The sequence below is a fragment of the Colobus angolensis genome, unplaced genomic scaffold (assembly GCF_000951035.1).
Source record: "Colobus angolensis palliatus isolate OR3802 unplaced genomic scaffold, Cang.pa_1.0 Scaffold128, whole genome shotgun sequence".
NCBI lineage: Eukaryota > Metazoa > Chordata > Mammalia > Primates > Cercopithecidae > Colobus > Colobus angolensis.
The window spans coordinates 3,276,571-3,299,638 of record NW_012114030.1 but is presented as its reverse complement, the minus strand read 5'-3'; the positions used below and the strand labels follow the sequence as shown (position 1 = coordinate 3,299,638).

The 23,068-nt window shown below is 52.5% G+C and overlaps 1 protein-coding gene across 2 annotated transcripts in view; it reads right to left on the bottom strand.

Annotated features, from left to right (window-relative positions):
- Positions 1-18,656: 18,656 nt before the first annotated feature.
- STX4 (syntaxin 4) overlaps positions 18,657-23,068 on the bottom strand; it is a 7,029-nt gene continuing 2,617 nt past the window's right edge. The window contains exons 6-11 of one of the 2 annotated variants that reach the window (XM_011933611.1): positions 20,805-20,913; positions 20,649-20,725; positions 20,192-20,329; positions 19,174-19,284; positions 19,007-19,102; positions 18,657-18,913 (exon numbers count right to left, since the gene is read on the bottom strand). In XM_011933611.1, coding sequence (XP_011789001.1) covers positions 19,022-19,102; positions 19,174-19,284; positions 20,192-20,329; positions 20,649-20,725; positions 20,805-20,913 — 516 coding nt within the window. In that variant the 3' untranslated portion in view covers positions 18,657-18,913; positions 19,007-19,021. Of the gene's footprint in view, positions 19,285-20,191; positions 20,330-20,648; positions 20,726-20,804; positions 20,914-23,068 lie in introns of both variants that reach the window. The other variant, XM_011933610.1, reaches the window with a different exon arrangement.

The window sequence follows — 23,068 nt, the reverse complement described above, 5'->3', positions numbered from 1 at the left end:
TACTGCCCTCCAGCCTGGCGATAGAACAAGACTCCATCTCAAAAAAAAAAAATAGGCTCACTGGTTAGGACCTGAGGGTGAAGAACTCTGAAGAGGGGCAAAGGCGGAGACTTTCTAACATCAGCATAGCTCATTATGGTGTGTCAGTTGTCATGGTGATGGGAAAGGATACCTGAACAGAGGAGCATCCGCAACCCACAGGGAGGCTGCATCTATCAGCTGGGATCCAGTTAGGCTGCAGTAACAGCAACCTCCACCTCTCAGGGACTCACAACACCACGTTGATTTCTCACTCACATCCATGTCCTCCATGGGACCGCTCTGTTCTATGCTTTCTTCATTCCAGAGCCCAGTCTGAAGGAAAAGCCTCAAGCTGAAACTTTTCGTCTCCAGACACAGAAGAGAGGAAAGGTAGCAGACCCCATGACGGCTCTTAAAGCTTCCTCGTGGAAGTGGCACATGTCATTTCCCCTCAAAGTTCATGGTCTAAAGCAAGCCACATAGCCAAACCTGATGTCAGTGAACTGGGGACATAAAACCATTCTATATAGTGTAATGTAATGGGGAGCCAAGCAAGAAGACACGAGGCAGATGAGAACAGAGGTAGCCTTTATTGGGCTCACGGGCGAGGTTCACCGGTCCCCTAGGAGGAGGGCTGAGGAAGTCGCGCGCAGGGCAGGTATGGGAGCCTTTTATAGGGCAAGGTAGGCGGGGTCTGTAGGTTTCAGTTTCTGAGGAATGAGGTGTCCAGGAGTTTGCGCGGTGCGGGGAGTTTTGGCGGGCTCAGGGTGCTTTTCGCGCGCTGAAAAGTCCTAGCAAGAAGTCCCAGCGGGTAAAGTCCCGACAAGGGGCCCGCCATGTCAGGTGGTACCGCCATGTTGGGTCTAGGTCCCTACCTAACATTCCGACCTCTTTCTAATAAGAAAAAGGGGCGACGTGTTCATCTGGCTGCTTCCTGCTGGTATAGGTCATTATGGGGTTCTTCGGAGGTCGGAACTCAGGTATAGGGGTGAAGTAGCATCTGATTGACAGTGACCCAGGAGACTTCCTTTATGCAGTCCTGGACAAAGCGAAGGATACAGGGAGCTATGAGTAGCAAGAAGCCAATGATTAGTAAGGGGCTTAGAAAGGGTAGGACCCAAACGGCTATCGACAACTGCCACCACCCAAATGAGGGCCCCAATCTGAGGTTTCTCTGGTGGAGCCCTTCCCGAATCTTTTCTAGAATGAAGAGATTGGTTTCTACTAGTCCTGATTCATTGATGTACTGGCAACATTCTTCATTGAGAACATGCAGGTGCCACCCTTGTCGGCTGTAAAGAGGTCGAGTGCCTGACGTTTCTGGGCTGCCACCTGGGCGACTGAGGTGATCTGCCGTTGGAGGGAAGCCAAGGACTCTGCAGAAGCTTTGATTGCTACCTGTAATCGGGCTGAAAGGTCCTGAGAGGCCTGTACAGAATGAGTTAGGGCTCCAGTTCCTAGGCCAGAGGCTAAGAGGGATGAGGCTAAAGAGACCCCGATCATCAATGGAAGGAATACTGCCCTTGCCTGGTGGGGGAGGGCAGAGGGCAGGAGGGAGGATAGCTCTGCCTCACTGTATAGGGTGAGGCTGGGGACTAGGGAGATGGGAACGCATAGGGCAGTGTTGGGGGCGTGGAGGGTTTTTGACAGAGTGGAATTGCACCAAAAATACCCACCTGGAGAGGTGGTTAGATTTAGAGGTGCAGATCCTGTCTGGTTGCACCAGGAAGCATTGGGTGTGGAGGAGCAAAAGGGGAATTGTTGCCTAAGCGGCTCTTGAAACAAGGGGACTTCTCCTGGGGTCCGGCCGTGGAGGGGGGAGGAGAGGGTTAGGTTAGAGGAGTTAAAAGGGCTGGGTAAGGGTACCGCAACCAGTGGGGGCTTATTCAAGGCTGCACACAGAAAACAGCGAGAGATGTTGTGTACCCCAGCCATGTGTACCACTTGAGCCCCTTCCCTGACTAAGGTCAGCCAGGAAAAAGGGTTGCTGCTGTCCTGGGGCTTGCTGCCTGGATCAGCTAGAGCTGAGATGGCTTCCTCCTGTTGTCTGATGTCAGAAGCCAGGCTGACAAGGCTGCTTACGACCCTGATGTAGGCCTTAAAGATCCTGAGTCGGGCCACGGGATAAGACTCACTGTGCCCTCGGTAAAGGCGGGCCTCAACCCGATGCCCACCTCGAGTCCCAAGGGTCAGGGATGGTGAGGAAAAAGGTAGACTTGAGGTTCGTAGTCAGCCGCACGGAGGAAGTGGGCTGCTGCCACAGGGTTTCTTTGGTGTCCTGTATGGCCAAGTGAATGTTGCAGTAGTAGTAAGGGCAGCCTCCATTGGTTTCAACCCAAGTAGATCGACAGGCATCGTATGTCTGATCATATGCAAAACAAATGGCCAGATGCCGCCAAGTACGGGGCACACTGTTGGAGGAGAAATTAAAGGTTACTTGGCTTTGGCACCCCTGGGGTTGGCAGTCTACTGTGGCTACAGTGAGGGAGCTCATGTGATTTCCCTGGGTCCAGGTCTGGGAAAGGTAGAACCTCCACCAGAATGGATTAGTGGGGGAGTTTGGGCAGAAGTCTCACCTAGACTCGGGAGGACTAGGTGGCCGAGGAAGGTTAGGCAGAGGGTCGTTACCTGTGTGCTTGAGTCGTAACTTGGTAGGGGTAACAACCTGAGTGGTCCAATTGGAATCATGTTGGGTGGGTGCCTTTTTCAGCTGGGACAGGTGATACCAGGAGGGAAGACCAAGGAGCTTGGCAGCGGTGGGAGTGGTGAGGATTACGGTGTATGGTCCTTCCCACCGTGGAGATAAGGCTCGGGGTTGCAGCTGCTTGACCAGGACCAGGTCTCCAGGTGCTATGACGGCGGGATTCTGAAGGGTTGGGGAAGCGGGTGCAGGGAGAGACCGGTCCACGTGTTTTCTCCGAAGCTCACGAAGGAGGGTTAAGTAAGGGAGGTAGGAGCCTAAGGGAGGGGAGAGGGCTGGCAGCTCCTGGAAAAGGAATGGGCGTCCGTACAGCAGCTCAAAAGGGCTGAGCCCTGTGGGGGCCCGCAGAGCTGCCCTAAGACGAGTGAGAGCCAAGGGAAGGAGAGTCACCCACGAGAGGCGGGTTTCTAGAGTGAGCTTGGTTAAATGCATTTTAAGGAGACTGCGCGTTCTACCTTTCCAGATGACTGTGGATGGTAGGGAATGTGGAGATTCCAGGTAATCTGGAGTGCGACCACCACCTGCTGGGTGAGTTTAGAAATGAAAGCCGGGCCGGGCGCGGTGGCTCAAGCCTGTAATCCCAGCACTTTGGGAGGCCGAGACGGGCGGATCACGAGGTCAGGAGATCGAGACCATCCTGGCTAACATGGTGAAACCCCGTCTCTACTAAAAAATACAAAAAACTAGCCGGGCGAGGTGGCGGGCGCCTGTAGTCCCAGCTACTCGGGAGGCTGAGGCAGGAGAATGGCGTAAGCCTGGGAGGCGGAGCTTGCAGTGAGCTGAGATCCGGCCACTGCACTCCAGCCTGGGCGACAGAGCGAGACTCCGTCTCAAAAAAAAAAAGAAGAAATGAAAGCCGGACCATTGTCTGATTGGATGGTTCGGGGGAGACCAAACCTGGGGATGATGTGCTCTAGGAGAGTGGTTGCCGCGACCTCTGCAGTTTCTCAGGTGGTTGGCAAAGCCTCGATCCATCCTGAGAAGGTGTCAACCAGGGTCAGCAGGTAGCGGAATTTTTTATGGCGGGGCATGTGGGTAAAATCAAGTTGCCAATCTTCCCCTGGCTGGTGGTTCCTTAGCTGATGAGTGGGCCCTGGGTGCCTGAGCCTACCTTGGGGGTTAACGGCTGAACAGGTGGCACATTGCTGATGTACCTTCCTAATTTGGGCCTGCAGTGAGGGGAGGTGAAGGATGGGTTCCAGGAAGTTATACATAGCCTTAGGCCCTATGTGGAGAGAGCGGTGTATGTCGGTCAATATATGCACTGCCTGAGTCTGAGGGAGCGCTACTCAGCTGTCAATGAACACCCACCCATCCTCGCTCTGGGTAGCACTGGGGTGGGCCATCAGAGTTTGAAGTTCCTGGGGAGAGTAGTTGGGGGAATATGTGGGGGAAAGAAAGAGTAAAGGCGCTGGGGTAGGGGAGGAAGTGAGGGCGTGGCCTGTGCGGTGGAATCATCTAGGTTGTTACCCTGTGACACAGGGTCCTTAGAATGCTGGTGGCTTTTACAGTGGATGATGGCTACCTCCTTGGGGGCCTGGAGAGCATTAAGCAGCCTCTTTATAAGTGGTCCATTGACTACTGGCGTCCCTTTGGTGGTAAGGAACCCACGCTCTTGCCAGAGAAGGGAGTGGGTGTGTGCAATAAGGTAGGCATATTTAGAGTCTGTGTAGATATTAACCCTCTGCCCTTCGGAGAGGAGTAGGGCACGAGTAAGGGCAGTGAGTTCAGCCTTCTGGGAGGTGGTGCCTAAAGGCAAGGGCCTGGTTTCGACCGTCTGGGTTGCTGTTACGACAGCGTAGGCTGCCTGCCGGCGGCCATCAGGGGTTAAGACAGAACTCCCGTCCACGGAACAGGGTACGGTCTGGGTGTTCTAATGGCTGTTCGGAAAGACCGAGGTGGGCGGGCGGCAAGGTGGTGAGAACCTCCGGGCAGGAATGTGCGGGGGCGGAATCGCACCCTGGAGTGGGCAAGAGGGTAGCAGGGTTTAGAGGGGGTGAGGTGGTGAGGGTGATGTGAGGCTTTTCAATGAATAGCAGGTGGAACTGTTGAAGCCGGGACAGGGTGAGGTGGATGAGACACTTGTGTGTGATGAGATCTGACAGTCGGTGAGAAGAGTAGACAGTAAGAGAATGTCCTAGGGTGAGCTTGAGGGCCTCCTTGGTAAGTTCTGTGGCAGCTGCCAGGGCTCACAGACAAGGTTGCCAGCCCTGGACCGTGGGGTCTAACTGCTTGGAGAGATAGGCCACAGCCTGGTATGTGGATCCAACTGGCTGGGCTAGGAGGCCAGTAGCTACCTTTTGGTGCTCCTCGGTGAATAGATGAAAAGGCTGAAGCAGGTTGGGGAGAGAGAGAGCAGAGGCAGAAAGGAGACAGTCCTGAAGCTTCTTGAAAGAGTTGGCAACCAATGAGGGGTCAGAGAGCACTCTGGTGGGCGCTTCCTTGGCAGCCTGGTAGAGGGGCTTGGCTAGGACCCTGAAGTTGGGAATCCAATGCCTGAAATACCCTACCAGTCCTAGGAAGGACAAGATCTCTTCCACATCCTGAGGAGGCTGGAGAGTTTCAATGAGGCTTATTCTATCCGCCGTGAGGCTTTTTGTAGTGGGTGTGAGGAGTATGCCTAGGTAGGTGACAGAAGGGGTGCAAAGCTGAGCCTTGGCTGGGGTAACCCGATAACCTCGGTTGCCAAGAAAATTTAAAAGTGTAGCAGTATCTGCAAGGGAGCTCTCCCAGGAGGGACTACATAGTAATAAGTCATCTACATGTTGCAATAGTGTGCTGTGGGTAAGGGGACAGAGGACAACATCCCGTGCCAGTGCCTCTCTGAAAAAATGGGGGCTATCTCGGAACCCTTGAGGCAAAACAGTCCAAGTCAGCTGGGAAGAAATTTTAAGTGTCTGGATCTTCCCATGTAAAGGCAAACAGAAAGTATCAGTTGGGATGTAGGGGAATGGTGAAGAAGGCATCCTTTAGGTCAAGGACAGTAAAATGAGTGGTATCAGGGGGAATGCACGAGAGAAGTGTATATGGGTTAGGAACAACTGGAAAGGTGGGGACTACTGTCTCATTGATGAGACGTAGATCCTGCACAAGGCGGTAGGCCCCAGAGCTTTTCTGTACAGGCAGGATAGGAGTATTGCATGGTGAGTTGGCAGGGACTAGAATGTGTTGCTGGAGCAGGCACACGATGATGGGTTTTAGTCCCTGTCGGTGCTCAAGGGAGATAGGGAACTGGGGTCTAGAGGGAAACTTGGAGGGGTCCTTCAGCTTGATGCGGACTGGAGTATGGTGCTGGGCAATGATTGGGGTGGAGGTGTCCCACACCTTAGGGTTACTGGAAACCGGAAACAGGAGTGGGGTGTCAGCCTGGCGGGGTTTATCAGGTGAGAGGAGGGGAAAGAGGAATGCGAGGTGTGGGGAGGGGTTGGGCCGGAAGTGAACTGAGGCCCCTAGCTTGGAGAGGAGGTCTCGTCCTAACAAGGGGACTGGGCATGAAGGAATGATAAGAAATGAGTGCGAGAAGAGGGAGCCATCCAGGCGGCAAGACAGAGGAGGAGTCTGGCGGTAGGCGGAGGGAGTGCCATCAATTCCCATGACCCTGACAGTGGAGGGATGGCTAGGGCCCCTGAAGGAAGGCAAAACAGAGTAGGTAGCCCCCGTGTCCATAAGAAAGGATATGGACTTACCTACTACCTGGAGCATAACCTTGGGCTCGGCGAGAGTAAAAGGGGTTCCCGAGTCTGGGCCTCTTCAATCTTCGTCAGTGTCGAGGAGCTGGAAGACGCCTCCAGTACCGGGAGGAGGGTCGTCATGTGGAGGCGTAGCGACCGTCCTCAGGTTGGGGCAGTCTGACTTCCAGTGGCCCATCTGCCCACAGCTCGGACAGGGGCGAGTTGGCTCCTTAGGGTTGGGGCACTGCTTGGCCCAGTGGCCTTCGTTGCCGCACTTGAAGCAGGCACCAGGTGGTGCTTGGGGAGTACCTCCTCTCTGAGAGCTCCTGGAGCCGGCCGGCCTCAGGGCTGCTACCAAGGCCTGGGTTTGGAGTTTTACCTTCTGTTTTAGCCTGGCCTGTTGCTGGGCCTCAGCTGCTTCCTCCCTGGAGTTGTAGACCTTGAAAGCCAGTTTGACTAAATCCTGGATGGGAGTTTGAGAGCCGTCCTCCACCTTTTTAAATTTTTTCCAGATATCTGGAGCCGACTGAGAAATAAAGTACATAGCCAAGACGGTTCCTCCTGCGGGGGAGGCAGGGTCAAGGCGGGTGTACTGAATGAGTGCCTCAGTCAGTCGGTTAAGAAAAACAGCCGAATTTTCATTTGAGCCGTGGAATACCTCCTTTAATTTATCCAAGTTGACTGACTTATTGGAGGCTGCCTGCATGCCGGCAAGAAGGCACTGGACCATCATGTCTCAGTGGTGGCGGCCTGCCTGCCCAACCTGGTAGTCCTAGCCAGGCTCGGCCGAGGGCACCGCCTCAGTGCCAACTGGCATGGCGGGGTCAGTTAAATGAACCTGGTCAGCATGCTGCCTGGCTGCCACTAGGATATGCTCCTGTTTCTCAGGGGACAGGGTTGAGGTCATAACGACATGGAGATCATGCCAGGTGAGGTCATATGCCTGGCATAGGTATCTGAACTCTTTGATATACAGAGTGGGGTTGGCCAAGAAAGAGCCTACACGCTCTTCAATCTTAGACCGGTCTGCCCACAGAAACGGCACATGGACCCAGACCACTCCTTTGGCGCCTGCCACTTCCCGCAAGTATCGGCTGAGACAGGTGAGGAGGAGGAGGAGGTAGGAGAGACAGGGTCCATCAGGTTTGGTGGGGACACAGGAGGAGTAGACGGAAGGGGTGGCGCCAACAAGGACGGAGACGACGACGGGTCAGAGTAAGGGGGAGGTTGAGCGGGGGACCGAAGGAGGGGCAGGGAAAGAGTATCAGGGGGCTCAGAGAAAGAGGAGGAATCGTCCTTCTCCTTGCTTGAGGGAGTAGATTTCACGAGCAAGACCTGGGCCAACAAATATTGGGCACAGAGGTCTGGGCAGGAGCGCAAGTCCCAAAAGGCCTGAACGTAGGGTACCTCGGGCCATTTGCCTAGTCTCTTGCAGAAGTTGGTCAGATCAACCAGGATGTTAAAGTCTAGAGTGCCTTCTGCAGGCCACTGAGACTGATTATCTAATTTATACTGCGGCCACGCCACTGTGCAGAAGAAAATAAGCCACTTTCATTTTAGGTCTTGGCTGAGACCTAGTCTGGAAATTAGCCAAGAAGCACCCTAGAGGGGATTTTGGGTCTGGTTTGGACTGGGCAGCCCCCAGGATCCTGAGGCGGACAGTCCGGAGGCAACGGGAGCGTCCTCCCACTGTCATGTGGAGTGCAGGGTATGGCGGCTTCCGGGGAGGTCAGACGTCTCCTAGTCCCCAGTGCCGAGGTCACAAGTGATGGATGGGGGAAGCCCTGAGGCGGCCACATTTTCGGGCATGGACTTCCGGAGCCTGCAGGATGGGGGGAAGCTTACCCAGCAGTGATTGAACTGAGTCTTGGATTTGGTGAAACAGCTCCCGGCTCAGAGAGGAGGTCCTGGCTCAGGGAGAGGAGAGCCTGCCCGAACCGGCAGGGGTCCGGGGAAGGGTCTCCTACCGGGGTTTTGGCACCAATGTAATGTAATGGGGAGCCGAACAAGAAGACATGAGGCAGATGAGAACAGAGGTAGCCTTTATTGGGCTCGCGGGCGAGGTTCACCGGTCCCCTAGGAGGAGGGCCGAGGAAGTCACGCACAGGGCAGGTATCGGGGCCTTTTATAGGGCGAGGTAGGCGGGGTCTGTAGGTTTCAGTTTCCTGAATTAGGTTTCGATTTCTGAGGAATGACGTGTCCAGGAGTTTGCGCAGAGCAGGGAGTTTTGGCGGGCTCAGGGTGCTTTTCACGCACTGAAAAGTCCTAGCAGGAAGTCCCAGTGGGTAAAGTCCCAACAAGGGGCCTGCCATGTCAGGTGGTACCACCATGTTGGGTCTAAGTCCCTGCCTAACATATAGCAGGTCCCCAAAGAGAGGGCCAGTGAATATGTGTGATTTTGTTTTGTTGGTTGTTTAGAGTCAGTGTCTTCTTGTGTTGCCCAGGCTGGAGTGCATGGGTGCATGGTGCAATCATAACTCACTGCAGCCTCTACCTCCTGAGCTTAGGCGATCCTCCCACCTCAGCCTCCTAAGTAGCTACAACTACAGGCAAGCACCACCACGCCCAGCTAATTGTTTTTTTTGTTTTATTTTTTGTAGAGATAGGGTCTCACTATGTTGCCCATGCTGGTCTCAAACTCCTGGCCTCAAGTGATCCTCCTGCCTCACCCTCCCAAAGCACTGCGATTGTAGGCATGAGCCACCGCACCCAGCCCAGTGAATGTTTTTGAACAATTATAAAATCTTCCCCCGTCTGCCCTCTTCCTTACAAATACTGCCTTTGCATTTTCTTCCATATGCAAAAAAAATGCATCCCCTTCCAAAGGGAGACCACCTAAGTGACCCATCTGACATGGAATCAGCCTCAAGCCCAGGATCTCTAATAGTCTCTTCTATATCAGGTCCAGATGCGGCTTCTCTTGATTCAGAGACCTATGAGCTACAAAATAAGGGAGAGACAGAGACAAGTTATCTCTGCCCCATTTCTACACACACACACACATATACATGCACACATCCAACATACAAAGCAGAACAAGGACAGGAGAACGGCAGAGCACACTCCTGTTCAGAAGGAGTGACGGGGCCTGGCACGGAGGTTCATGCTTGTAATCCCAGCACTTTGGGAGGCCAAGGCCAGTGGATCACCTGAAGTCAGGAGTTTGAGACACCCTGGCCAACATGGTGAAAACCTGTCTCTACTAAAAATACAAAAATTTGCTAGGCACGGTGGCTCACCTCTGTAATTCTAGCACTTTGGGAGGCTGAGGGTGGCAGATCACGAGGTCAGCAGTTCAAGACCAGCCTGGCCAACATAGTGAAACCCAGTCTCTACTAAAAATACAAAAAATTAGCCAGGCGTGGTGGCGGGCGCCTGTAGTCCCAGCTATTCAGGAGGCTGAGACAGGAGAATCGCTGGAACCCAGGAGGCAGAGGTTGCAGTGAGCCGAGATAGTGCCATTGCACTCCAACCTGGGCAACAAGAGTGAAACTCTGTCTCAAAAAGAAGAAGAAGGAAGGACGGGAGACACACAGCAGGCTCTGGTCCCCAGTAAGTCTAAAGTGCTGTTAGGCAGATGTTGAGAAGAACCCCACCTTTCCCTGGGAGTGGGAAGAGTTCCCCAGTTCATTCTTCACCACATTCTTGGCTCTGCCCTTAGAGTGAACCACCCTTTTCCACTTATTCTCCTTGGCCACAATCGAGAGGACATTGGAGGTTATGTCTTTCTGAAGTAGAGTAGCTTTCTCAGTCTCCTTCATGCCCATAGAAATTTGGAGACCCATGGCCGGGTGTGGTGGCTCACGCCTATAATCCCAGCACTTTGGGAGGCCGAGGTGGGCGGATCACGAGGTCAAGAGATTGAGACCATCCTGGTGAACATGGTAACACCCCGTCTCTACTAAAAATACACAAAAAAATTAACCAGGCGTGGTGGCGCGTACCTGTAGTCCCAGCTACTCAGGAGGCTGAGGCAGGAGAATGGCGTGAACCTGGCAGGTGGAGGTTGCAGTGAACCAAGATCGTGCCACTGCACTCCAGCCTGGGCAACAGAGCAAGACTCCGTCTCAAAAGAAAAGAAAACATACATACATACATAAATAAATAAATATGGAGACCCAGGCCGGGCATGGTGGCTCACACCTGTAATCACAGCACTTTGAGAGGCTGAGGCAGGAGTATCACTTGAGGCCAGGATCGCTTGAGGCCAGCCTGGGCAACATACTGAGACCCCCATCTCTACCAAAAAATAAAAAATAAAAACCTGAAATACAAAAATTAGGCTGAGCATGGTGGCTCACACCTGTAATTCCATCACTTTGGAAAGCCAAGGAGGGAGAACTCCTTAAGACCAGAAGTTCAAGACCAGCTTGGGCAACAGGCTGAAACCCTGTCTACAAAAAATAGAAAAATTAGCCAGGCATGGTGGTGCACACCTGTAGTCCCAGCTACTCAGAAGGCTGAGGTGAGAGGATCACTGGAGCCCCAGAGTTGGAGGCTGTGGTGAGGCTTGATTGTGCCACTGCACTCCAGCTGGAGTGACAGAGCAAGACTTCATCTCAAAACAAAACAAACAAAACCAAAATAGGCTGGGCATGGTGGTACACCACATGCCTATAATGCCAGGACTTTGGGAGGCCAAGACAGGTGAATCGCTTGAGCTCAGGAGTTTGAGACCAGCCTGGGCAACATAGCAAGACTCTGTCTCTACCAAAAAAATACAAAAATTAGCCGGGCATGGTGGCACACACCTGTAGTCCCAGCTACTTGGAAGGCTGAGGTAGGTGGATCACCCAAGCCCAGGAAGTGAAGGTTGCAGTGAGCCAAGATCATGCCACTGTACTTCAGCCTGGATGAGAATGAGATTTTGTTTCAAAAAAAACCCAAAAAACAAAAATTAGCCTGCTGGGGTGGCATGGGCCTACAGTCCCAGCTACTTGGGAGGCTGAGGCAGGAGGATTGTGTAAGACCAGAAGTTCGAGGTTATAGCGAGCTGTGGTTGCATCACTGCACTCCAGGCTGGGTGACAGAGTGAGACCCAATCTCAAAAAAAAAAAAAAAAAAAAGAAATTTGGGGACCTAAAAGTCGTACTAAGTCTTGAACACTCATGGTCAAAATTTAACCTGGTGGCTTTCTGTCAGGGTGAGGGGGTGTTAGGCAGCGGAAGCAAGGCAATACCCTCCAAAACCGAACTTAGGTATTTTACTCCATTCAGATCTGTGGGTCAACAGCATACCCATAATTTTTTTTTTTTTTTTTTTTTCTGAGACCGAGTCTCGCTCTGTCACCCAGGCTGGAGTGCAGTGGCACGACCTCTGCTTACTGCAAGCTCCGCCACCTCCTGGGTTCACGCCATTCTCCTGCCTCAGCCTTATGAGAAGCTGGGACTGCAGGCGCCCGCCACCACACCCAGCTAATTTTTTGTATTTTTAGTAAAGACGGGGTTGTGCCGTGTTAGCTAGGATGGTCTCGATCTCCTGACCTCATGATCTACCCGCCTCGTCCTCTCAAAGTGCTGGGATTAGAGGCGTGAGCCACCGCACCCAGCCACCCATAATTCTTTTCAGACATAACCATGACGTTAGACTTAACTGTAGTTGAGCCTACTGACTCTCTCAGGTAAGCTACATTCTTTTTTTTTTTTTTCTTTTTTGAGATGGAGTTTCACTGTTGTTGCCCAGGCTGGAGTGCCATGGCGTGATCTTGGCTCACTGCAACCTCTGCCTCCCATGTTCAAGCAATTCTCCTGCCTCAGCCTCAGAAGTAGCTGGGATTACAGACATGTGCCACCATGCCTGGCTAATTTTGTATTTTTAGTAGAGATGGGGTTTCTCCATGTTGGTTAGGCTAGTCTCGAACTCCCAACCTCAGGTGATCCGCCCACCTCAGCCTCCCAAAGTGCTGGAATTACAGGCGTGAGCCACCACGCCTGGCCAAGATGAGCTACACTCTTAACCTCTTTTCTCTGAATCATCTTGACTAGCTGAGAGGATTTATTGGGAACCACTTTGATCAGTTTGGAGATTTTTACAAAGGGCATAATAGTCACATACTTGATATGGCCCTTTCCACAAAGATGACTTTTAATCAAACTTTGTAGCTCAACCAGTGGCAGTGGCTCACACCCGTAATCCTAGCACTTTGGGAGGCCGAGGTGGGAGGATCACTTGAGGTCAGAAGTTCAAGACCAGCCTGGCCAACATGGTGAAACCCATCTCTACTGAAAATACAAAAATCAGCTGGGCGTGGTGGTGCACGCCTGTAATCCCAGCTACTCAGGAGACTGAGTCAGGAGAAAGGCTTGAACCCAGAAGGTGGCCTTGGAAACAAGAGCAGGACCGTGTCTCAAAAAACAAAACAAAAACCTTGTGGCTCAAGGACTTTCTCAGGTGTATCTTTTACTGGTTAAAAATGTGGATCACTTGCCCCAAGTTTCTATATTCTCTTCCATTTCTGCTTAAAAACTGACCAATTAATTTCTGAGTCATCTCTTTCTTCCAGTAACTCCTCAAATGCATGCAACAGCAGCAACAGCATGTTACTAATATTCCCTTTCCCCAGTTCTTTACCTGAAGCCTAAAGCTCATTTGGTTATAAGCTTACAGTTTAACCAAACCCTTCACCATTGCATAACACATGTCACCATCTTTCCAACTTCCAATGACAGTTCCCTTACCAGCCACTGTCCAGCTCAACTTCAATGTCACATAGTTTACATAGTTTAGGCCTTTTTTTTTTTTTTTTTGAGACAGAGGCTTGCTCTGTCACCCAGGCTGGAGTGCAATGGCTCAATCTTGGCTCACGGCAACCTCCGCATCAGAGGTTCAAGAGATTCTCCAGCCTCAGCCTCCTGAGTAGCTGGGATTACAGGGGCACGCTACCACTCCCGGCTAATTTTTGTATTTTTAGTGGAGACAGGGTTTCACCATGTTTGCCAGGCTGGTCTCAAAATCCTGACCTCAGGTGATCCACCCACCTCGGCCTTCCAAAGTGCTGGGATTACAGGCACGAGCCACCGTGCCTGGCTGGGTTTTTTGTTGTTGTTTTTTTTGATCCAGGCTGGAGTGCAGTGGCGCAATCTTGGCTCACTGCAACCTTTGCCTCCTGGACTCAAGCGATCCTCCCATCTCAGCCTCCCAAGTAGCTGGGACTACAGGTACATGCCACCACACCCGGCTAATTTTTAATATTTTATTTTTACTTTTTAATTTTTTGAGATGGAGTCTTACTCCATCATCCAGGCTGGAGTACGGTGGCGCAGTCTTGGTTTACTGCAACCTCTGCCTCCTGGGTCCAAGTGATTCTCCTGCCTCAGCCTCTAGCTGGGATTACAGGCACCTATCACCATGCCTAGCTAATTTTTTTTTTTTTTTTTTTTTGTATTTTTAGTAGAGACAGGGTTTTGTCATGTTGGCCAGGCTGGTTTCAAACTCCTAACCTTAGGTGACCCACCTGCCTTGGCCTCCCAAAATGCTGGGATTACAGGTGTGAGCCACCATGCCTGGCCTAGGCTTGTTTTTTATTGTTGCAGCACACCACTTCTGGGTACTAATTCTGTAACAGTTTGTTTAAACATTCAGATGTGCTAACAGACAACCTCCATATATCAATGGCTCACAGCAAGAGAGATTTATTTCTTAAATTCCTTATCATTTTACAGGTAGGCTATAGCCCAGCTTCACATAATTGTCATTTTGGGTTGCAGGCTGAAAGAGAAGTCTAGATCTGGAAACTGCCAGGTTTATGAGCCTGAGCAGAGGGAGAAGAGATGGGAAGCTGCTAGAGTACTCAGTGGTGCCTAAAGCTTCTATGTGGAAGTGATACTTTACCTTTTTTTTTTTTGAGATGGAGTTTCACTTTTTGTCCAGGCTGGAGAGCAATAGCATGATCTGGGCTCATGCAACCTCCACCTTCCGGGGTTCAAATGATTCTCCTGCCTCAGCCTTCCTAGCAGCTGGAATTACAGGTCTGTGCCACCATGCCTGGCTAATTTTGTACTTTTAGTAGAGATAGGGTTTCACCATGTTGGCCAGACTGGTCTCGAACTCTTGACTTCAGGTGATCCACCTGCCTCATCCTCCCAAAGTGCTGGGATTACAGGTGTGAGCCACTGTGCCCAGTCAATACTTTGCCTTCCTACTCATATTCCACTGGCCAAAGCAAGTCCTATAGCCAAGCCTATTGTAAGCAGGGAATGAGTGTGTAATGCTCCTATATGGAGGGGCCCAGCAGGGAAGGTAAGTAAATATCTGGAACGGAGATGTCAATCACTGGCCTAGTCCACTCCTCCTCCAGCACATACACACGCTCTGCTGCAGCATTTTGTACCATGTCACCTCCTGCATCCATCTTAGCCAAGGGTAAAGTCTTGACTCAAGGGCAAAGTCTTTTTTCTTTTTTTTTTTTTTTTTTTGAGACAGGGTCTTACTCTGTTGTCCAGGCTGGAGTGCAGTGGTGCAATGTTGGCTCACTGTGGTTTCAATCCCAGGCCCAAGCAATCCTCCCACCTCAGCCTCCCAAGTAGCTGGGACCACAAGCACGCACCACTGGCATGCACCTGGCTAATTTTAATTTTAATTTTTTTTTTTTTTTTTTGAGAGGGAGTTTGGCTCTTGTTGCCCAGGTAGGACTGCAATGGGGAAATCTCGGCTCACTTCAACCTCCGCCTCCCGGGTTTGAGTGATTATCCTGCCTCAGCCTCCCAAGTAGGATTACAGGCCTGCGCCACCATATCCAGCTAACTTTTTGTATTTAGTAGAGATGGGGTTTCACCATGTTGGTCAGGCTGGTCTCGAACTCCTGACATCAGATGATCCACCCGCCTTGGCCTCCCAAAGTGCTGGGATTACAGGCATGAGCCACTGCACCCAACCTAATTTTAATTTTTGTAGAGATAGGGTCTTGTTATATTTCCCTGGCTGGTCTTTAACTCCTGGGCTCAAGCACTACTCCTGCTTTGGCATCCCAAAGTGTTGGGATTACAAATGCGAACCACAGTGCAAAGTCTTGAGTTAAGGGCAGACAACTTCTAGGCAAGTAAATGTAATCTGGCCTGGAGAGTAGACCAGACCGATTCCTTTTCTTGGGAACTTGAACCACAATAGATTGAATGAGTGAGCTGCAGCTGACAGGCTGTGATACAAGATGGACTTGGAAACGTCACATCTAACCAAGACCCTGTTGCCTAAAAGTTGGGCTGACAGCAGCAAAGCTAGGATTTCAATGCAAACCCTGCCCTTAGACCCTCACTCAGGGCAGTTTCCCAAAGGGAAGAGATGTCCACAGGGGAGCCCATGGAATCTCCAGTGCATGCATCCACCTGTTCGCTTGCCTACCAGGTCTGCTCCAAACTCACCTGCTCAAAGACCTTCTATGGGTCCTGACAGCCCACAGGAAAAGTTCAAAGGATTGAGCCTGTCATCCGAGGCCACTTGGCTATCAGGTCACCTTTTCCAGGAGGTTCTGGATGGCTTTCTGGGTAAACAGGGGAGCTGCTTTACAGGGGTGGTGCTGTCCAGCATGGCTAAGAAGAGGCACACACTGCACGTGGACCCCCGCTGCACGTGGACCCCCACTGCATAGACAGTGCATGCCGAGAGACTCTTATCAAATCCCAGTAAGCACCACAGATCTTGCAATTTTACTCTGAAGGCAGAGAGGTGAGAGAGTAGATGAAGGCAGCCAACGGGACAGGAGTTTGCTGGAGATGCAAGCTGAGAATCAGGGAAGTCCAGAGGCCTTAGGTCCAAATCAGCTTTGTACTGGGGCAGCATCCACCCGGCCCCACAACTCCCATCGGGTGGACACACCTAGATCGCATCTGCACACTCAAGAAGGTGGAGCTCCTTCCTGTAAAGCCCACGAAACACTGGACCTGCCAGACCCTCCTCAGCCACACAGCCTTCTAGTGTCTTTTGGGGGTTGGATCCAGCCCATTGGGGTCTACAATCCAACCACTTCGGGGTATGTCTGCGCCTCGCCCTAAGGCCCCGCCCACACCTGCTTCCTAGACCTAAATGCCATTTGATGGGGCAGAGATCACTATCCCAGGACCCTCCAGACTAACGCCCATGCTCCTCAGAGACAACACTTAGGTCCCGCTGGCCAATTGCAGCCAAACCACGGCCTCGGCCACGCCCCATGCACAGCTCACCCAATTGGGGGTGATCTTGGACAGTACAACCCGCACTCCAGGGCCACCGGGAGGCGCTGCGGGCCGCCAGCCTCGATGGAGGCAGAGCAGTCGGGGGTCGGCCAGGCCCGGCCCGAGGGCCCAATTCCACCCTCCTGCCCTTCCCCTAGCCCAGTCCAGGGCCCGGTCCAACGTGCATCAGCGAAGCCACATCCAGCGCTTCCGCGAGGCGGTCTCCCATGCGTGGCAATGCGGGACTGAGCCCGCCAGACTGGGCAGCTAGGAGCGGCGGCAGCGGCAGCAACAGCAGGGGCCTGTAGGATTGAAAGTGGGATGGACCGGGCGGCTGCGACGCAGTCCCCAGACCTTGGAGGTCAGAGCTAGGCGCCACCCTACTGCAAACAGGCAGGAGCCAGGAGCTGGTTTACCCTTTAAAACCAGGTGTCGGGGAACAGAAGCCACGTCCACTCCAAAAATTAGGCATCAGGACTAGGAGCCCTTAGAAATTTAGTGAGGGCTGGCCGGGCGCGGTGGCTCAAGCCTGTAATCCCAGCACTTTGGGAGGCCGAGGCAGGTGGATCACGAGGTCAGGAGATGGAGACCATCCTGGCTAACATGGTGAAACCTCGTCTCTACTAAAAATACAAAAAATTAGCCGGGTGGTGGCGGACGCCTTGTAGTCCCAGCTACTCTGGATGCTGAGGCAGGAGAATGGCGTGAACCCGGGAGGCGGAGCTTGCAGTGAGGTGAGACAGGGCCACTGCACTCCAGCCTAGGCGAAAGAGCAAGACTCTGTCTCAAAAACAAAAAAGACAAAAAACAACAACAAAAAAGAAATTTAGTCAGGGCTTGGATCTCAGGTACCTTATGGAAGAAATCAGGGGTCAGGCTTATCTGCTGCCACTTACTGCTTCCGCCAGGTATCCCTCAGCCACCAGGTGCACTGATCCAGGATCACTGGCTCTCTATGCTGATTATTATTATTATTATTATTATTATTATTTTTGAGATGGGGTCTGACTGTCACCCAGGCTGGAGTGCAGTGGTGTTAATCTCGGCTCACTGCAACCTCCACCTCCTGGGTTCATGCCATTCTCCTGCCTCAGCCTCCCGAGTAGCTGGGACTACAGGCGCCCGCCACTATGCCCGGCTCTAATTTTTTTGTACTTTTAGTAGAGATGGGGTTTCACCGTGTTAGCCAGGATGGTCTCCATCTCCTGACTTCGTGATCCACCCGCCTCAGCCTCCCACAGTGGTGGGATTACAGGCACCCGGCCTATTATTGAGACAGGGTCTCACTCTGTCACCCAGGATGGAGTGCAGTGGGATGACCATGGCTCACTGCAGCCTTAATCTCCTGGGCTCAAGCGATCCTTCCACCTCAGCCTCTGGAGTAGTTGGGATGACAAACACTTGCCATCACGCCTGGCTAATTTTTAAAATTATTATTCTCTTTAGAGAAGAGGTTGCATCATCCTGCCTAGGCTGGTCTCAAGCTCCTGGGCTCAAGAGATCCTCCTGCCTGGGCCTCCCAAAGTGCTGGGATTATTGGTGTGGGCCACCACGCCCTGCCTGAACTCTTATGTAAAAGATGATGCTTTTGTTGGTCACAGGGCCCAGCCTCCTGTGCTTTCTGCCTGGCAACCTCTTCCCCAGCTTCTCTCCACAACTAGATTCTCCCCACTTAACATTCCACTCCAATGTCATCCCTGCTGAAACCAGACCATCCCTGTCCACTGCATCCAAAGTGACAGCCTCAATTAGGCAGCTCTTCATGGTGCCTCTTCCTCTGGGCCACAAGAAGGCCCACTGATGCCCCCAACACACCCCCATCTCACCTGCATCCCAGCCTGGCCTGGTCAGCCTTATTTCCAAGACAGATACTCACAGTGGTATTTTCCCGGGGGACAGTACTGAGCGAGGAGCTAGATGCGGGTGTTACCCCTCCCTGCCCACCCATTCCTATGGGGGCGCAGAAAGGCAGAGCCAGCCTGCTGTGGGCACAGCACCCATGGCAGTTTGACCTGAGCAGCAGGGGCTGGACCTGGCCCTGGGGACGTCCAGGAGGAAGGGAGGTTGGATGCCCGGAAGCCTTGGGCCAGCCCTTCCAGGAACACACGTGCACAGGGCTTTCTATGCTCTTTTTTTGTTTTTTAATTTTTTACAAAACTGTGTGTCCCGACCAATCAGGACAGTGCAGGCCTCCCCCAGGCACTGAGACCTGAAGGAGGAGGCCACCATGAATGAGCAGCTGCCAACCCCAGAAGAACTGTCTGCCCTTCTGCATAGGGGCCAGTGCGAGGAAGGGGTCCGGCTGGAGGCTCTGCCCTGCCCCCCAGGCTGCTGGGAGAGAAGGCTAGGCCCTGGGTCCCTGGTGCTCCTAGTGCCTGTAAGGAAAGGAGGGAGAACAGGGTCTGAGGGAGAAGGGAGGGCTGGGGCCAGGGCTGGGGCAGGCCAGAGGGCAGCCCACAACATCTCACCAACAATGTGTGACATTATCCAACCACTGTGACGCCAATGATGACTGCTAGGAGGACGACGGTGATGGACACACAGATGGCAATCAAGACTTTCTTCTGTGGGAGAGGAGGGGGTCAGGGAAGTCACACAGGGTGCCTGGGGCAGAGGCCGGGCCTGGGAGGCTCACCTTCCTCGCCTTCTTCTGGTTCTCCAGGGCTGTCTTGACGTGCTCCTGCCCGCGTTCCACGTAGTCCGCTGAGCTCAGGATGTTCTTCTCAATCCGATTGATCATCTCCCCCTGCTCAGAGGATGGGGTGATTCAGGGAGGTAAGGATGCCTTTGCCCACCCCACCCCACATGACTGAAGAACATTCCTGGCAGGAAAAAAAAGATTGCACTAACAAAGACAAGGGCAAGACTCGATCTGACAAAAGTTCAGATTCCTTGGGGATGGCTTCCAGGTCCCTTCTATCATGTAGTCCCTTGTCCCCTGCTTGCTTATCCCATATGACCTCTATCTGCAGTGGTAGCTTGGAGCTAAGGACCTCAAATGGCTCATACCTTTCACAGATGGTGAACTGTGCCTTCACAAATCTGTCTGAATTTACCCATTCTTCCAGGCCTATCTACAGCTGCTGCAAAGCCCTCCCTATCCCTGCCTCCTCCTGGCACCACCAGCCTCAGGTCTCAGTACTCCTGCTGAATGAGATCTCTTTCCTGCAAAGGGCAGATCTTTTTCAGATGCAAAAGGGCATTGGTTGTAGCATGACTGAGGCCAGCTCCTCCAGGACAGGGCTGGAAGCTCAACTCAACTCACACAACCAGGGCCAGGGGAACATCGCCCCCACCCCAGCCTTGTACAGATGTTAGGAGGCAGCCCCTCTAAGGCAACTCTGAATGAACCTCTGAGAGGTATCAGGGTGGATGCCGTTAGTGGAGGGGGAGCCGGGGCTGGGGCCAGACCTGGGCAGGCTCAAGTTTTGGAGAGAGGGCAGGGTGCTATGCAGAAGGGAGTGGGTATCTGGGTAGCAGCAGAGGCAGGCGCCATTCTCGGGGTACAGCTAAGGATAAGAATAAGCACCAGTTTGGGGGGATGGCCAAACCTGGAAGACACAAAAGCCTCAGGGAGAGAATCTAAGGATGGCAGGAGGCTGGCAGTTTGGACTGAGCCTGGTCTCACGTCTGGGGCTGCGCGGGGCACTCACCTGCATCTCCACTTCAGAAGCCAGAAAAGTGAAGATATCATGCAACTCACGAATACTGCGTTCAAGCTGCTGGATCTCACTGTGCCGGGCGGAGATCTCATTTAAGGCCTGTCGAGTCACCTGTGTGTCCTTCAGGATCTGGGGGATGGACAGGAGTGGGGCAACTATTCACAGGGAGACTGACAGCAGGTCAGAAGCTCCTGTTGAACTTCTGGGGAGCCCTCAGCCTGGAATCTGTTGGGTGACTCCAGGCCGGCTAATTAATTCCCTTAGGGGCCTCAGGGTACCCTCAATCAGAAAGGGACATAGCAAGCAGGGTGCAGTGGCTCACACCTCTAGTCCCAGCTACTCGGGAGGCTGAGGCAGGAGGATCACCTGAGCCCAGGAGGTCAAGAAAGGGACAGGACTCAGAGGGGATGGGAGGCACAGCAGAGAGGGGCTGGCTGTGGCCACTCACATTGGACACAAACACCTCGCTCTGCCCACTATCCAGCATCTGCTCCAGCTCCTCGTCAGACACCATCCCAGCATTGGCTGTGAAGGAAAAGGCCAGGCTCAGGGCTGGGTTGGGATTACCTGCCCCTGCAGGCCAGGCTGGGCACACACAACTCACTGATCTTCAGCTGCCTCCGGATCCGCTCCACGTTCTTCTCCCGGTATTCGGACTGCATTGAATTGCACTTGTTGATGAGCTCCACGAATTGCTGGGACAGGACCCCATGCTAAAGATGAAGAATATAGGCTGGGTGCCCCTGGGAGGATCCCTGCCCGGTCTGGGCCTCGGCAATCCCATAGTACAGTGAGCAAATAGCATGAGCTCTTATGCGGGGTCTGCCACCTTAACCACCTTGTGATGACCTTGACAGGCTCCCCCATTTCTCTTAGACAAAAAGCCAAAGCCCTTAGCAGGTCTATGTGGCCCTCCATGATCTTTTTTATTTTTATTTATTTATTATTTACTTTTTGAGACAGAGTTTCATTCTTATTGCCCAGGCTGGAGTGCAGTGGCGCAATCTCGGTTCACCGCAACCTTGGCCTCCTGGGTTCAAGCGATTCTCTTGCCTCAGCCTCCCGAGTAGCTGGGACTACCGGTGCACATCACCATGCATGGTTAATTTTTGTATTTTTAGTAGTGATGGGGTTTCACCATGTTGGCCAGGATGGTCTCAATCTCTTGACCTCAGGTGATCCACCCACCTTGGCCTCCCAAATTGCTGGGATTACAAGTGTGAGCCACTGCACCTGGCCTATTTTTATTTTTAATAGAGACAGGGTTGGCCCGCACGGTGGCTCATGCCTGTCATCCCAGCACTTTGGGAGGCTGAGGCAGGCAGATCACCTGAGGTCAGAGTTCAAGACCAGCCTGGCCAACATGGTGAAACCCCATCTCTACTAAAAATACAAAAATTAGCTGGGTGCAGTGGTGGGTACCTGTAGTCCCAGTTACTTGGGAGGCTGAAGCAGGAGAATGGCTTGAACTCAGGAGGTGGAGGCTGCAGTGAGCAGAGATCGCAGCACTGCACTTCAGCCTGGGTGACAGGGTGAGACCCTGTCTCAAAAAAAAAACAAAGAGAGAGATGGGGTCTCACAATGTTGCCCAGGCTGGTCTCAAACGCCTGGGCTCAACCAATCCTCCCACATCAGCCTCCAAAGTGCTGGGATTACAGGTGTGAGCCAAGGTGCATGGCCAGCCCTCTATGATCTCTCCTTCTCCCATGACCTCTCTGATCTTACTTCCTGTTACTGTTCCCTCCCTCCGCCCATCCACATTGGTCTCCTTACAACCCTCCCTAGACAAAGCACACTCTCAGCTTAAACCTTTGCATTCACTTCTCATTCTACCTAGAATGCTCATTCCCCGCAAACACCTTTAAGTCTTTTGTTCAGATGTTACTTTCTGAATGAAGCTTCCTCCACCTGCTTTCAACTGCAACTCTACCCTCCTCCAGCATGCTCAGTCCCTCTTCCCCTGCTCTTTTTTCCTTAATGCTTATTACGTTCTAAATAATTCACTTAATTATGGTGATTGTCTGCATCAGAAGGGAAGTTCCATGAGGATATAGGGATCATTGATTCACTGCTGTATCCTAAACAGTTCCAAAAAGGTCTAGCACACAGTAGGCACCCAATATGTAACTGCTGAATGCTTGCTGAATGCCAACCTTGCTGCCTACACCACAGTTCCTATGCCTAGAGATGAACATGCTGCCTGGGCGAAACAGGTGCAGCAGGCCCACATGGGCCCTCGACCACTCATGACAATCACCACCACAGGCTTCCCCAGAAACACTGGCTCTGGGGTATCTGCTCTGCCTTGCCCCTTCTCCTGAGGCCTTAAATATGCTCCTTCCTTGGAGTTCCTTTTCCAGAGACACATCTGCTCTCCTGGTTCCAGCTGCACCCTTCCAAGATGCCCAAGCTGTTTCATCTTCAATCTGGGGTCCTTGCTGAGCCCTGGGCTCAACTACTCCAACCCTGACCTCCTGGTATCCTCCTCACTGGGGACACAGAGAGGGCCAGTCAGATCACGGCAAATCTCCTTACTAAGATATCACCCCAGGGGCCGTGCACGGTGGCTCATGCCTGTAATCAAAGCACTTTGGGAGGCCAAAGCAGGTGGATCGCTTGAGGTCAGGAGTTCAAGACCAGCCTGGCCAACATGGTGAAACCTCATTTCTACCAAAAATATAAAAAACTAGCCAGGTGTAGTGGTGTACGCCTGTAATCCCAGCTACTTGTGAGGCTGAGGGAGGATTATCGCTTGAAGGAGGTGGAGGTTGCAGTGAGCCAAGATTGTGCCACTGTACTCCAGCCTGGGTGACAGAGAGAGACTCCATCTCAAAAAAATAATAATAATTTAAAAAAAAAAAAGAGGCT